Source organism: Enhydra lutris, unplaced genomic scaffold (assembly GCF_002288905.1).
Source record: "Enhydra lutris kenyoni isolate GAN:26980312 unplaced genomic scaffold, ASM228890v2 scaffoldscaffold9, whole genome shotgun sequence".
NCBI classification, from domain to species: Eukaryota; Metazoa; Chordata; class Mammalia; order Carnivora; family Mustelidae; genus Enhydra; species Enhydra lutris.
The window spans coordinates 14,097,956-14,113,643 of record NW_019154093.1 but is presented as its reverse complement, the minus strand read 5'-3'; the positions used below and the strand labels follow the sequence as shown (position 1 = coordinate 14,113,643).

The window sequence follows — 15,688 nt, the reverse complement described above, 5'->3', positions numbered from 1 at the left end:
CGCCGGCGAGGGCGCGGGCGGCAGGGGCGCGGGCCGGGGCGGCTGGGGCGACGGCCGCCGGGCTCTTCCGCCGCACGTGCGGGCCGCGCGGCCCCCTGCAAGGAGACGGAGTCACTCACCGGGTCCCGGGCCAGCCCCGTCCCGCCCCGCCCCCTCGCCCTCTCACCTACCGGGCAGGTGGCCGGTGGGGGGCGCCGGGGCCGGAGCGGGGCCGAGGCGTGGGGCGGGACTGCGGGGCGCGGGGCCCAGGGAGGCCTCGGCGACGCTGCTCAGCAGGGCCAGAGCGGCCAGGGTTGGCCACAGGGCCGGCTGCGCAGAGACAGCAGTGGAGCCTCAGGGAGGAATGTCGGCTGGGGTGGAGGGAGGTCGCGAAGGGACTGGGGCAGCGGGGTTCAGAGAGAGGATGGGCGCTTAGTTGGGTGGGGGGAGCTCCCCAAGGGTTTAGGTTGGAGGATAGTGGGTCTGCTGCCTCAGGGAGCTGAGGGGACAGATCATTGACGTTCCTCCTTACTTCTGGTCCCTCCTTGACCCTTCCTTCTACCTCTTCTGTCGCCAGCCCAGGCCAAGCCCTACGCTGCCTCCCCACTCAAACCACCTTCCCTCAATTCCAGGTGGCAGTCACTGGGAGAACCACTCACCTGCCGCCTAGGCGGGGGCCAGTGGGGCAGCACAGAAGGGCTTCCACATCCGGGCTCCATCTGTCAATACCAGGTGCGCCCATCAGCCCTAGCTGACATGTCCCCACCCCTCTCCTCCTCTTGAGGCATCCTGGGACAATGAGAGATGAGTTATCCTCTGGGTAGGTTATCCCTCCTCTTCCGTGTTTCCAGACGAAGTACAAGGGACTTGGATGGCTGGACTCAACCCGGGAGGAGAAGTAACTGCATTGAGAACCTAACTTTGTGTTGGAACTTTGCACCTGTTCCCTCTTTCAGTCCTCACAACTCCATGAGGTAGCTGGCATAATCCTCATTTTCCACCTGCACAAGTAAGACCCAGGGAAGCTCGGCGACTGCTTCACATCCCAGGGTCTCTTGCCCCAGGACCTCACTGCTCTGTGCTGCGGGGCTGGAGCTGCCAGGAGCAGCTGGAGAAGGAAGTAGCTGGACACTCTGGGTCCCACAGAGACCTTTGTCTCCATGGCACAGAGGAGGATGTGGACTAGAGAGGATTCAGGGTGTTTGCTGTTGACCTATCTGATGTCGGCGATGCCCCAGCGTCAGCCCGTGTTGCCCACCCAGCGCTGCTGCTCCTTGCTCCTCTGTGATCTCTGTCTGGACCCAGAGCCGCCAGAGTTCTCTCTTCTCCCCACAGATGAGCCAGCGGATGATGGGGGCTGATGGCCCCTCGAACATGGGGCCTGGGCATGGCTCCCTGTGGCCACCAGGGGGCAGCATTGCCAAGCCTGCAGACTCAAAGCCGGGGGTGGGCTTTTGGCCGTGCTCAGATAGACTCATGCCTGAGCAACTCCCAGGAGGGCCAACCAGGCCTCCACTTCAACCTGGTCTTTGAGAGCTGGTCCAGGTCTGTCCCCCTCCAGCTTCCTGTGGGTCTGGTAGCCTGGCCCTGCTCCTCTAAGTTTCCCCCATGAGCCATGCTTCCTGAGCCCAGCCAGCCTTTCTGAGCCCCACCAAGACTTTGGTGAACCCACCCTGGCTGGCATTCCCAAACACCCCTCTGGGGCCCTAGAGCCCTCACTAGCTGGTCTGCCCTTGGGTCCCACCCCACAGCACACAGGACGCCTGCATACCTGTGGACCAGATCTCCCCAGGCAGGCCTCCCTGGTGTGCTCCTACTTGAATCCGGCCTCGAGGGACCAGGCTAGTGACTTCTCATTGATGGAGTGCAAGCCACGGCCAGGCAGCCTCAGTGACCCCCTGCGCTAGGGGGAGCTCAGGAGCTGGTCTTTTGAGGGCAGGTCAGGCCGTCTCCCTCCTAGCGGTCTGGGGGCCACTTGGTCCTCCAATCCTTGCTTCCCCACTTGCCAGCCAGATACTCACCACAGGGGTCCTCCTCTGTGGTCTTCTAGGCACCTTTCCTGGGACCAGTGCTGAGCTTTCCTCCGCAGCTTAAAAGGCTCATGCCCAGGGCTGTGCACCTGGCAGCGCCCCTTTCAGCCAAAAGCGTGGCCTTGGCATCCAGTCTGCGCCCTGTAGCGGCAGCGGGAGCCTCACATTACGGCGAGCTAGCGCAGTCCGACCAGCGACAGGGGGACTGAGGGGGCCGGGAGGGGCGGAGAGCTATGCCTCTGGCCCAGGAGAGGGAGGCTGTGAGAGAGGAGTGGAGGGGAACTCTCCTGCCCGCTCCCCCTAGCCCCAGGGCTGGAACAAGGGTGGGCCAACAGGTCGGCTTACCGCGGTGCAGGGTTCTGGGTCCGGGACGCAGTGAGGGCTGGGGCCCGAGGGACCTGCTGCTGGCAGAGCCCGTGGGCCGTGTCTGGGGGCCGAGCCCAACTCCATCCCTTAGCAGCCTCATGCCCGCCGCCATCCGGTGTCAAATTCCAGCCCCGGCGTCACCGGATCCCGGGGTGGGGCCCAGAGCGCCCCCGCCCAGCCCCACCTTTCAGGGCTCACCTGGCCGCTCCACCTGCTGGGATCCGGTCCCCCCGGGATACGCTAGGTCCCCCAAGCTGGGCTGGGGGAGGAGACGCTGGGAAGGGACCCTGGGGATGCAGAGTGGAGAACCCGGGCGGTGGAGAGGCACGGGAACTGGGAGTTCAGAGTTTGTAGGCACGCAAAGTAGGGAGTTGGGAGGCTGGGCGGAGGGCGGGCAGGGAGGAGACAGACCGGTCGCTGCCTCTGCTGTGGGGCCCTGAGATTGGCGTGGGCTCCGGGGTCCCAGCTGGCTAAGCCACCGTGGCTGCTCTCCGATCCCTGGCCCACCGCAAGCTTCTTCTCTCCGCAGAACCATGGACTTGTTGGATTGGTGAAGTGGGGCGCTGGGGCTCCGGAGGCCTGACCCTGCTCCAGCCTCCCTGCCGCCCGCCAGGCAAACGCTGCGCTCCCTGGGGCCGCGCTGGTAGGAGCGGGAGCCCCGGCGGCAGAGGGGAGGGTCACAGAGGAGAGACGCATGCACGGAAGCTTTGAGGTAGGAGCTGGAGGGTAGTGTTTCAGGTGCCTAATTACAGCAATTTAGCAGGTGAGGTGGAGGTTGAGTAACATGGATAGAGGTAAGGAAAGGCCAGATCCTGTGTGTCATACTGGGGAGTCTGGACTTTATACCAGTGGACTGGGGACCACTGAAGGTGGCAGGCAGGAGACTGGTGCGACCAGACATGTGCTGCAGTGACTGGCTGGTTGGGGTGGTGGTGGTGGGAGACGTAGGGAGGCTGCTGGGGAGAGAGGAGACTGAGGCAGAGACTCGGGGTTGGGGGGCAGAGGGCCACAAGGCTTTTCAGACCACAGCTTCTTGGATTCAGCCGGTGCCTGATTGGATGGGATGAAGAGGTAAGACAGACAAAGATGCGCTTCTGGCCCGGGTGACCAGGTGGAGAGGTGCATGCTGGCAGCAGGGCTCCCTTGAGGAGGATGGGTTGGAGACAGGAGCTCCGGAGTTGGGTGTTTGACGTGTGGCTTTGGAAGGACCTGTGGATTACCTTAGTGACCATGTTCAGGAAGTAGCCGACTGTGTAGCCTGGAGCAAAGCGGAGAGAGCTGGGCTGAAGAGGACAATTGGGGAATTACCGACCAGCCGACAACTGGGAGCCGTGGGTGGGGAGGAAAGTGCTCAGGGGACGTGTGCGGACCAGCTAGGCCTTGTCTATGCATCAGAATCACCTGTGGACCTTTAAAAACCACCCACATCTGGGCCCCACCCCAGACCTGAATCAGAATCTTGGGGTGGGCATGTGCAGGTTTTCCAGTTTGCACGGGTTGGCCTGGTGTATGGCCAGGGCCGAGAACCATAGCTTTGTGACAGCAGGTCCCGTGCAGGGGAAGCCAAGAGCACAGAGAGCTGCTGGGGCTGGGGGGGCAGGGCCTGTCTGCGGGCCTGACAGGACCCCTGAGGGACAGGGGACCAAGCAGGGAATAGCTCCTCCCTTTGTTGCTTCCTGCAACCTGGGGCTCAATCAGTCATGGCTGCCTCTTGTAGGCCGCCACCTAGGCCCGGTACAACTCCAGGGGGCGCCTTCCCGTAGAATGCGGGAACTCATTGGAATGGTGCCGTTTCCAGCAGCATCCCAAGGGAGTTCTGGGTGTACCTGTCCTTCTGTCAGGGCCTGGCTTTCCCCCCAGCAGAGGCGGCTTCTGCCCGAGAACCAACCGCAGCAGTTAAGGGGGCATATGGGACGCTGGTGGCCCTTGGGATGGCAGGCGAGAGGCAAGGGAGCCGGCCAGCCTCACCTACTGCCACAGTGGCAGCTCTGGCAGGAAGTGCACTCCTTGCCTCAGATGTGGGTGTGGCTTGCCCTGATCTCAGGCCTGCCTGGGGACACTGGGAGGGGAGCCATCCGATTCTAGGTCTCTCGGGGTCGGGGTGGGGGGTGTCCTTTCCCAGGTTCACCTGGGGGTGCCTAGAGCTGGGCTCTGCCTTCCTGTTCTGTGTGGGTGGAGAGGGGTTGCGGGGAGGGGTGTGCCTTTGTGTTCTGGGTGGGGATGGGGCCTATTCCCTCTGGAGTTCAGCCCTGGGAGCCAGGAGCAAGTGTGGTCAATGAGCCTCTCTGTGTCGGGGCTCAGCCCATCGTTGTCCTGAGCTTGCAGGAATCTCTGTCCCTGTGTAACTGGGGCTCTGGGGCGCTGTGGCCCTGTGGACTTCAGCCCCCTGCCCTCTGGCTCCTTCGGGGTAGGGCAGACCCTGGGGCATGCCCTCCTACTTGTGGTCGGCCTCTAAGGTGAAGAGGGTGCGGGACTGTGAGGGATGGGAGAGGCTTCAGAAGGAGAAGAGGAAGGGGCCCAGGAATCTGTGGGCTAGAGAGATGGCCCTTGGCTTTCATGTCGTTGCCGAGGCCCCAGGGTCCTGCTTCTTTTGGGAGCATCACAGAAAGCAGAGGAGGCCAGATTCAGGGAAGAGCTTTATTGCTTCCAGGATGGCTGCCACAGCCTGGACAAGGTCCTTGAGCCTCATTTCCCTCCAGTCCAGGCTAAAGGCAGAACCCAAGGACCTGACAGTCTCATTGCTGAAATCCAGAACAGCTGCCGAGTTGGTCAGTCCAGGCTGTGGGGCACCGTCCTATGGATCAGCTGGGGGGCGGGGGGCATTTCCATCAGGCTCGGCCAGGCCTCGCCTCCTGAGCTTTCAAGTTCTCTCTGCTTAAGCCAGGGTCTGTCTTGTTGGCTTAAATGATGGCTCCAGGTTTCCCTGTGGGGTAGTTAGGGGCTGGTGAATGGGAATACCCCATCTTCTCCTCAAGAAGGGCCAAACAGTGTCAGGAGCAGGAGGGGGCTGGCATGAGATCCTGCCCACCTCCGCCAAGCCCCAAGCAGGGCACGGGCTAGTCGTGGCACCGCCCCCCCACTCTCCAGGGAGCCTGCTGGTACCACTGCCCGGCGGGCCCCCTGGTGGGCCTCTTTCTGCATGGCAAGTGGACCCAACTTGACATCTCCAACCTTATTTAAAAATAAATTATCCCGCCCCTCCCCCCCCACCCAAATTCACAAAATGATAATACACCAAACACTGATTGGAGAAATGATTCCAGCAGCAGCCTTGCTGCCTGATGTCCACCTCCTGCATGCTGGGCCTGCTGGGCATGGCCGGTGGCCTTCCGGCCCTCTGGCTTCAAGGACCCAGGCTGAGAATGAGGCTAAGTGCTGGTCTCTGAGGCTGGCCTCTGGGCAGACACAGCTCTGGCTGCCCTGCCAAGGCCTCGCCACCCCTGGGGCCACTTGGCACTGTCCTTCTCTGAGTCTGAAGACTCCTGCACCTTTTAGGCAGAGCCAGACTGAGGCCAATGGGGTGGGCAGGTGGTGGTGGCTGCTGCTTCCTCTTGGCGGTGCCAGGACCTCCGTGACCATGTGCTGGGCCCACGTCAGATGCCGCTGGTTAGGTCAGTGATGACACGTGCTTTCACCAGCTTCCGCAGAAACTCTTTCTCTCGCTGGATATTGTGCGTCCAGGACTGGAAGGCAAGGCACAGGGAAGGGATGAGTGGAGCTCGGTGCTCTCCTCTGCCCAACACTCTCCCAGTGCTCTGTGACTGGGAAATCTGCTCATCGTCCTCCCTTCCCAGAACCCCTTTCCTCGCCCTACGAGAACTCTGCCTCTCCTCTCCTTCCAAGACTCCGAAGACAGGGGCCTTCACACACTCTGTTCAACAGACGTTACCTCCTTGTCTAGCTGTGCATCCAGAGCACCTAGCTCCTAGGCACCCTGAGGGTAGACCATGTGAGTCAGGGAGAGCTGGCCCAGACCTGGGGGCTGTGCCCTGCCGGAAGGAGGACTGCGTGGGGTCACTTAGTCATCCTCTGGCCTGATGCAACGCGGTCTCCAGGCTGATGAAATCCTGCCTCCCAGATCAGAGGAGCCGGGGGGTGCGGGTGGGGGGCTGAGGACAAGAGGCTCACCTTTCTGTGAATGTGGAAATTACAGGGAAGATGCCACCTTCTGGGCCTTTCCTGGGCGAAGACTGCACTTGGGCTCAGTCTCTCTCCTGTCCCTGGTACTTGTACCAGGAGGCTCTGGTGGGAAGTCCCTCAAAGAATGAAAAAGGACAGACTGACTGGCTCAGGGAAAGCAGATAGCCTCTTCGGAGTTTGTATGCACCTGACCGCACTGCGGGTGCCTGACCGTGGTGTTCACGGGCACTGCTGGCTGGGGCTAAGGACCCAGGGCTCTGTCCTGGCCCTAGTCTCATCCAGTCCACCTTCTCCAGCTTGCCAAATCTTTTTGATCGGAAACGCAGGCCAAATTCCCTGTATCCTCTGACTATGCCCTTCGACTTCTTGGGCTAACCATGAACCTGGCTGCTCCTAAGGACAGTGTCCCCCAGACACATCTCAAATGGTGACTGTTTCTTCTCTCTACTCCACATTCCACGGTGCCTGGAAGGTCTGCAGGGTCTGCCTCTCTCAATCGCTGCATCTACACCACTGCCCCTCCAAACTCTCTAAAACCTCTGGCTCCCCTGAGGCTCCTGTCACAACACTATGCCATCTGTGACCTGTCCCTTCCTGCTGCAGACCCCCAGCGTGATCTGCCCTCATCCCTCGAAGAGTCACTCATTCGGCACACTGTCTCTCTTTGAAGGCAGGGACTATTCAGCACACAGTAGGTGCTCAATAAAGATGTGCTGAATGAAATTAGATTTTGAGGGTAAGAACACAGAGGCCTGGAGGAATGGCAGGGCCAGGATCCGAACAAATGTGTACACTTAGACCAGTCTTTCCTTACACCTCCCCTCTATCACCCCCAGGAAGAAGCAATCACTGATGGGTTTGTTTCAAGAACACCCACCAGGAGTCACTGACGGTTGAAAGCTCATGGGAAGACTGGATTTTTTTTAAAAAGCTTGTTTACTTATTTTTATTCATCTCTACACCCATTGTCGGGCTGGCACTCATGAACCTGAGACCAAGAGTTGCATGCTTTTCTGACTGAGCCAGCCAGGCACCCCAAGACTAGACATTTTTTATGATACTAAGAAACTGTTAAAAAAGTTTTTTTAGGTTTGATAATAGTATCATGATAATTTTTTAAAAGTGCCTATCTTTTAGAGAAAGTTACTGAAATATTTATGGTCAGAATGATATGATATCTGAGACTTGTTTCCAAATAATCAGTGGGGAGGGGTGCACGAAAGGAAGGACAGGTGAACACTGGCCAGGCACTGATAATTGAGGGAGGTCAGTGATAGATGCATGAGCGCTCATTATATTACTGTCTACATTGATGAATATGTTTGACAGTGTCCATAATAAAACAGGAAACACAACGAATGGCCCTGGGCTGTAGCTCTCTTAGGCCAGGCAAAGCCACCTCATTCTCCCTTCCACGCGGACGGCACAGGGGCTTACCAGAGCTGTCTATACTGTGTTGTCTACACTGTCCATGGGCTGGGGCCGAATTCTGGCAGTCCTGGGTCCCCAGCCTCAGCAGGACCCCTGATTCTGGATGCAGCTGTCCTTCTGACAGTTCTTTTCCTTCCTCCATCTCTGGTTCCTCGCCCCTCACCCAGTCATTAAACCCTGGGGCTGTGCCGACCGCTGGTGCTCTGTGCTCTCCCTCTCCCTGGGCAATCGCTCCCCTCCCTGCCGGCCATGGACCTCAACAGGCAGCTGTGCTCCCAACTCACACAACTCGCACAGTCCTGTGAGCCCACATCAGCCCTGAGCGAGCTGCTGCTCCATCCTCCACCTCCTCCTCCCTGCTTCCTGGGAGCACGTACTGGGCACCATGCCTGCCTCTGTGCACTGCCTTTACTCCCTGCTCAGCCACTGGCCTTCGAGGCTGCTCTCCCCACCGTACACGGGGCCACCTCACTGGTGCAGCCCCTGGCCGCTTCCCAGTGCTCCTCTCACTAGACTTCTCGACAGCGCCAGATGTGGTGGACAGTCCCTGCGCGCTGCTCCCTTGGTCTCCACAACCCTTCACCTTCCTAACTCCTTCCTTCTTTTGTTCTGTCCCCTCTCCAAACTCCTCTGACGTTCCTTGTAGATCCCCCAGCACGGAACCTCGGCTGCCCGCCCCTTCCTGCTGGGCCTGGAGAATGGGCCCATGGGCCGAGCAGAGGGGAACAGTGCTCGGGCCAGGGAGCTGGACGATTCAAGTGCTTCCTGCAGACACTCAAGGTGGACAGTGGGGACCCCAAACACAGGCACCAGCATTTCCAGTGAATCCCCAACCAGGATATTGGGAGGTTAACAGTAACAAGTACAGATAAAACGTTAATAATAACAACTAACAGTATGAATGCTTACTGGGTGCCAGGCCTTTTTTTCTAAACACATTATTGGGTTTAATCTTCCCCAAACCTAGGGAATAGGTGCTATCATTACCCCCTTACTGGGAAGGAAAGAAAGGTACAGAGCCAGGTTCTACGCCCAGGCCATGGGATCTCCTAACTTGAGGTCCCCAGCACCCTGCATGGAGCAGGTGCAGCCAATGCCGTGAGCATCAAGGCGGCCGGTTTCAGAGGATGATGGGGGTGGGGTGGGGGGGCGGTTTGGCCTGGAAACTGAGATCTGGCATGCCCAAGAAGAAAGGGAACAGGCTCCCCCGAGGGCTTCAGGGAAGGTGCAGCCCTTCTCCCTCATTCCTGCACTGGGGCAGACCCAGGCCCTACCGGTCGAAACTTCTGTCTCTGTCTCCGTCTTCTCATCCACTCTGGAGTCGACGGAGTCTTCGTGTCTTGCCTAAACTGCTGGGACAGGCCCCCGGCTAGCTCGATCTCTGCCTCACGGCCTTCTGTTTCGTGCTGCAGCCAGAGTGACCTACTACATGCTGGCAGGTGACGCACTACATGCTAGTGACCTACTACATGCAGCCTGAAACCCTCCCGTGGCTCCTCCCGGCCAGTGGAGTGATGTCCAAACTCCACCGCGGCACAAGAAGCCCTGCGGGAGCTGGCTACAGCCTCCCACCCTCTGCCTGGAACCCGGACACCAAGTTTGCATGAAAGCATTGTGTAAGAGGCCAAAGATACCACAGAACAGAAGCCAGGAGACAGGTGAATGCTGTGTTAATGGTTCTGAGTGGGTGCAGGCAAGGGCCAAAAAGGCAAGAAGATACACAAAGAGACACAGAGGGAAAGACCAACGGGGTCCTGGCAATGAGGAGGCAGGCCTGGAACCACTACTGAAGGTGATGGCATCAATCTGGAGCTGTCCTAGCCCCGCGGTGGCCCCCCCCCCCCCACTCCTGAATCCCACTCCAGGCAACAGGGGGGTCCCACCATAAGGCTGTTCCGGGTTTCCCAAGGCACGCTTAAATTCCTGCAATAACTTCTCATGGCTTAAGGTGCCTGAGTGAACAACACATGTGAGATCCTACAGAAAGGAACTTAACCCACAGGCGGGGACGTCAAGCTCCTGGAGAACGTGGAATGTGAGAAGACCGTCCAGGATGGAGCCCTAGTGAATGCTGACTCTTTGGGGGTGGACTGAAATCAAGGACGCTGAGGAAGAGAATGAGAGAGACTGGCAAGTGAAATGAGAGGAACACCCGAGATCACGGACTCGCAAGTCTGAGCAGGAAAAGTTTCAAAGAGGAAGGAGTGGTCAACTTAAAAAGCATTTCTGAGAGGTCAGGAGAGATGAGGCTTACACGTGTCCACTGGATTTGGCAGCCTTGCGCTGAGTCATGGTGACCTTTGTGGGAGTCATGGCAGGGGAAGGGGGAAGTCGGGCTGTGATGGAGTGAGGAGGGCAGAGGGGACGAGCCCACAGGAGCTGCTGAGTCCCCGCTGTAGCCTGTGCTCCCATTGGACGCAGCGATGGTGGGGGAGCCTTCAGGGAATCCAGGGCTCGGGGCTGGAGGGGGCATGTGAAAAGGTGCTGAGCAGGAGGGAGGGCTGGCTGAGATGGGAAGCACTACATTTACAGGACTAGGAGTCTGCACAGAAGGGAGGCGTTCTCCAACACCCGCTCCACCCCAGCCCCCCGTGTGGAAGCAGAGAAGCTGCTCAAAGCACTGGCCCAAGATGTGCAGGTCACGGGCTGGCATCCGTGAAAGGCCGGTGGTGGCAGTGAGGGGACTGGGAGAGGGATTCACATGGGCTCTGGATGTGAAGGCAGAGATGCTGTCAGAAGAGGCTGGCTGCCAGCCCGGACACCGGGAATGCTTCTTGAACGTGAAGGCACCTGGACATGTGGACCACCTGGGAAGCCATTCTGTGTGATCAAGAGCATCCATGCTACAGGGCGTCCCTTCCCAGGGAACGCAGAGGGGTGCAGGGACTGTTCTGGCATGGAGAGGCAATGTCTCTGGGTGGTCTGAGAGGGCACCGAAGTCTTCTGGGGGAAGATGGTGCTGAGCTGGTGCCAGGATTAGCATGTGGCAGTTGGGGAGAGCAAGGATGAGGCAGGTGCAGGACCAGGGCAGGGAGCGTGCCAGGGAGGGAAAGTTCGAGGAGAGAAGGGCAGGGAAGGGGGCGCTAGGTTCAGGGGCACAGAGGATGCTTAGTGACCAGAGACCCAAAGGCAGGGATGGATGCCTGTGATCCAACTTAGCTAAAGGCAGGGCTTAGGGCAGCTGGACCAGCCACTGGTTCACCCCACTCTGTCCGTTTGTGCTGGGAGCATCCCTCCCTCAGCCCTGCTCAGGGACCGCCCCCCACCCAGCCCGGCACCTCTTTGATGGCCGCCATGCGCACGGTCTCGTAGTAGTGCAGGGGTGCGTTGGGGGTGCTCATGTCATAGCCAAAGCCTGCAACTGCCACCTCATCACAGCCGTGTAGTGCCATGGTCACCGCCACGCTGCCAAGGGTCGGAATGTTCTGGAGGGGACGGAGGAGGGCAGAATTCAGCTGGATTACTGAGCCAGGCTGAGACCCTTAACCACACTCACCAGAGCTGAGCTCCAGGCCCCAGGGCTGGGCCCCTGCCCCCCACCCCCCGCCACCCTGTCTTCCCCTCCTGAGGCATCTCTGGCCCAGCTCCCCTCTGCCAAACCCCAGGGTCCTGCTGTCTCACCCCACGGCCCATGAGGCCATTGTTGAAGGGCAGTCCGATGAGGGTGAAGGCAGCCTCCTGGATGAAGTACGGGTTGAGGATGCGAATCTCGGGGGGCTCCTTGGGCACTCGCGTGGCCACAGATTTCCAGAAGCCATCAGAAGCACTCTGCAGACACAGCATTAAGTGGGCGTGAGTTGGGCACACAGCTCGTCATGGGACCGTGTGTGTGGGGGCAGGGCCCCAAGTGTGTACAGGCAAACGAGAAACAAGGTGCAGACATTATGTATATACTGGGGGACCAGGGGCACAGGGAACAGACAGCCTGGTAGAGGGATAAGCTGGTATGCTGCGGTCAGGGGTGGGGGGTCACGACACAGGATGTGTGACAGAGACAAGAGTAGGTGATGGGGGACAGGGAGCACATGGTGGGGCCACCACGTGTGAGGGAGGACATAGAGGGAATCGCAGGGCAGGGGCACTTCTGGGTGGGGCCCTGAGGTGTGCCGTTCTGGTTCGAGGGGATTCTTGGGTCAGCAGGAGGACCCAGCAGCCCAGCTGTCCCCTCCCCTTTGCAGCTGAGGGGCCCACGAGGAGCCTGCCCTCTCTCTCCTAGCTGCTCTGCTGGGCTCTCCTCCTTTCCCTTCTGCTGTCTCTCCTTGCTTTCAGTTAACTGTTCTAAAGTGAACCTGAAAAATAAGGACAGAACGTGAGCTAGTAAGGCACAGCAGAACACAATATGCCACTGATTAGCAGTGGGTGACTTTAGGCAAGTGACAAGCTCTCAGAGCTTTAGTGTCTCTAACTGCAAAGTAGAGATCTCGGGGAGCCCAGTCCCGTACAGGAAAGGCATCAGGTCTCAAAACTTGACATCCCAGCATCCATTCCAGGGCCACAACATCCTCTCCTGACCCTCTCCCTTCCTCCAGCCCCCAGCCCTACCTTTCTTTACAGTCCAAGAGCCCTTCCTGGTCTAGTCCCTGAAGTTGGTCACCCTAGGGAGCACACAGGAGAGCTCACAGCCCCCTGCCCCTTGCCCTTCTATTGCCCCAGCCTCGGGAGCCCCTCAACTTGGGCTCGACCCATTCATCCACCTTTTCCACCCACTGGGCTCCGACTACTGCTGGGGAGAATTGCACCAACCCTGCAAACTGGAGGCATTACCCAGCCATGGACTCTAACCTGGTATCCCAGGGTGTTTGTTATTTGCCTAGAAAACCTAAGAAAAACAACTAAACTTAGAATGGACAGAATAATTTAGTAATGGGACATGAACTCCAACAGAAACAGTCACCAGATATACTATAAAGGAGATCCCATTTGCAATCCTAACAAAAAATATCAACTACTGAGCGACAGACTTAAAGATATGTGACCTGAAATAATACTTTTAAAAAAGCGATAATCCTTTATCGAGAGACATAAAAAAATGACTTAAAAAAAGAAACTGGAGAGACAAACTATGTTATTGGATGGGAAGGCTGAATATTAACACAATGCCAAGTCTGCCCAGATTCATGTGGGCTTCACAGAAGTCTAAGAAAAATCCCAATAGGACTTTTGAAATTTACCAAAAATAGCCCCCAAATTTACATATTAGATATTAGAGTATATTACGAATTTGCAACTATTAAGGCATTGATAGATGTTTTAGAATCAACACAAACAGCAATGAACCAAGAGAGCCCGGAAGCAGAACTATATACAGATTTATATGCATTTAGCTAAGGTTATGGAAAAGGAAGCTTCACCGCTGGTGGGCCCAAGAACATTTTCTCAGCAAGTGGTATTTGAAAATCTGCTCTTTAGAAAAAAGATCCTTTTACTTCCTCTCCTCATACCCTACACGAAATTACTAAATGCTAAAAAAGCAAAACTAAAAGAAAATTGAGGTGTATATTTTATTACTGAACTTTTGACATGTTAATGCAATGTCAGAAATACACTAAAAAAACAAAAAACCCCAGATTTTGACTTTGTAAACATTTTTAAGGGTTTTGCTGTATCAAAAATAGAATAAGTGGGGTGTCTGGGTGGCTCAGTCGTTAAATGTCTGTCTTCAGCTCAGGTCAGGATCCCAGGGTCCTGGGATCGAGCCCTGCATGGGGCTCCCTGCTCCGTGGGAAGCCTGCTTCTCCCTCTCCTGCCCCCCCTGCTTGTGTTTCCTCTCTCACTGTGTCTGTCAAATAAATAAAAATCTTTTTAAAAAATAGAATAAATCAAATTATGAGGGAAACAAAAAAGTGAGAAACATTTTGCACAGATAATAAGAAATACATATTTTAAAAATTAATGAAAAAATTAACAGGACACCATAAAAGTAGGGAAAGAGCACAAGGTTAATAAGCATAAAAAAACCAATAGTGACAATGAGACGCAAATTGAAATAAGGTGTTCCTTGTTATCCTCTAAAATACGTGTACGTTGGGGCACCTGGGTGGCTCAGTGGGTTAAAGCCTCTGCCTTCGGCTCGGGTATGATCCCAGGGTCCTGGGATCGAGCCCCTCGTAGGGCTCTCTGCTCCACAGGGAGCCTGCTTCCTCTCCTCTCTCTGCCTGCCTCTCTGCCTACATGTGATCTCTCTCTCTCTCTCTCTCTCTGTCAAATAAATAAAATCTTAAAAATAAATAAATAAATAAATAAATAAAAATACGTGTACGTGTGTGCATGTGTCTCTCTGTATGTATCTTGGCACTGTGGCAGTCAGCACACCCAGGCGGGATTCTCCTGCACTCCGCTATAGGAGTAAAACTGGTAGAGCCTTTCTAAAATGAAACTGACAATATGACCAAAAGCCTGAAGGCTGTTTTTGTATCTGATGACTGCAACCTTTCTCTTTTAACAGTAATCGGAATGGTGAAGACCTTTATAAAAAAGGCTGCTTATTCGGTGTTATTTATAAAAGCACAATTCAAACCAGAGGAAAATCCAGAAGTATACAGCAGAGGTTTGGCTAAATGATACAGCTATATAACTGATCGTTACAGACATCAAAAGTTTGTTTTCTAAGAACCGGTCTCACCAGGATGTCTCATAACTTACTGAACCAATCCGCTGTTGCTAGACGTGAACGTGGTTTCTGGTTTCTCCAGATCTGCTCTGACTCCTCTTCCACTATCTGTATGTTCTTCTATCCCTTCTACTATCAGTTCTCTCACTTCTACTATCCACCCCACCTTCCAAGCCAGAAACCCGGGAATCTGCACTGGATTCTTTGTCTCTCCAGCCCACCCTGGCTTACTGCGTATCTGCTTCTTTTGATTCTATCTCGGAATCCCACAGACCCAAAGGCAGGGACCACAGGACCCCGCAGGAAGGGGAAGGGTGGAGGTGGCCAAGATCTTATGCAGACCTGGGGAGGAGCCCCCGCTGAGAGGGCCAGGTGTGGACCGAAAGGAATGCAGGTGCCAGCCTGTGCCAGGCCTCTGTCCCCTCTGCGGGACCTGGCAGGCCCCAACGGTTCTGCACCTGGGGTTCCCGCCCATACCTGCCCCTCACCCCCACCTGAAGAGCAGGGTGGCTCAGGAGAACCAGGAGGGCACAGCGGGGGGCCAGGTGGTGGGGAGCAAGTCTCCGGGCTGGTTTCCACAGACCTGACTCGTTTCCACCTCCTCTGCTTTCACCACTTCCCAGGTACAGTCCCCAAGATGAAGCAACATGCGCAATCAAGGTCACAGAGGCGGCTGGGCCAAGTGTGACACCCAAGTGTCATGAGGCCAAGATGGGTGTTCTGCCACCCCAATGACCGTCGTCACTACTGTTCCTGCCTCCGGAAGTCTGGGGCCTGGGGCTAAGGGTGAATGAGCCCTCCCCTCTGCCCTCCAGCTCCGAAGTGAGGAGGGGTTGCCTGGCAGGCGCCCCACATCCCATTTCACGGAGGCGACTGGGGTTCAGAAAGGCAAGGGGAGAATCTGGCTGGATCCAGCTTCAGAAGCTGGTTCTCTCCATGACCTGAGGTGTCCTCTCTGAAGTCCCATATGACTACTATGTAAAACCGTCAGAAATGAGCTTATCAGCTCTATCCTCTGTGAGACTCCGGCCAAAGCTTCGGTGGAGAGGAGAAGCAGCTGATCTGGCCACTTTGGTTTGAGGGTACTGAGTGTCACAATTACTGGGATAGGCAAGAAGTCTTTCTCTCTAAA

General features: G+C 56.6%; 2 protein-coding genes across 3 annotated transcripts in view; both read right to left on the bottom strand.

The window, feature by feature from the left end:
• Positions 1-698, bottom strand: part of LOC111142769 (artemin) — a 1,430-nt gene extending 732 nt beyond the window's left edge. The window contains exons 1-3 of the mRNA XM_022496064.1: positions 639-698; positions 171-309; positions 2-95 (exon numbers count right to left, since the gene is read on the bottom strand). Of these exons, the coding sequence (XP_022351772.1) occupies positions 2-95; positions 171-309; positions 639-698 (293 nt within the window). The remainder of the gene's footprint in view (position 1; positions 96-170; positions 310-638) is intronic.
• A 4,310-nt stretch (positions 699-5,008) lies between these two features.
• LOC111142879 (ST3 beta-galactoside alpha-2,3-sialyltransferase 3) overlaps positions 5,009-15,688 on the bottom strand; it is a 187,856-nt gene continuing 177,176 nt past the window's right edge. The window contains exons 9-11 of one of the 2 annotated variants that reach the window (XM_022496272.1): positions 11,568-11,714; positions 11,225-11,371; positions 5,009-6,058 (exon numbers count right to left, since the gene is read on the bottom strand). In XM_022496272.1, the coding sequence (XP_022351980.1) occupies positions 5,969-6,058; positions 11,225-11,371; positions 11,568-11,714 (384 nt within the window). In that variant the 3' untranslated portion in view covers positions 5,009-5,968. The remainder of the gene's footprint in view (positions 6,059-11,224; positions 11,372-11,567; positions 11,715-15,688) is intronic. The other variant, XM_022496273.1, reaches the window with a different exon arrangement.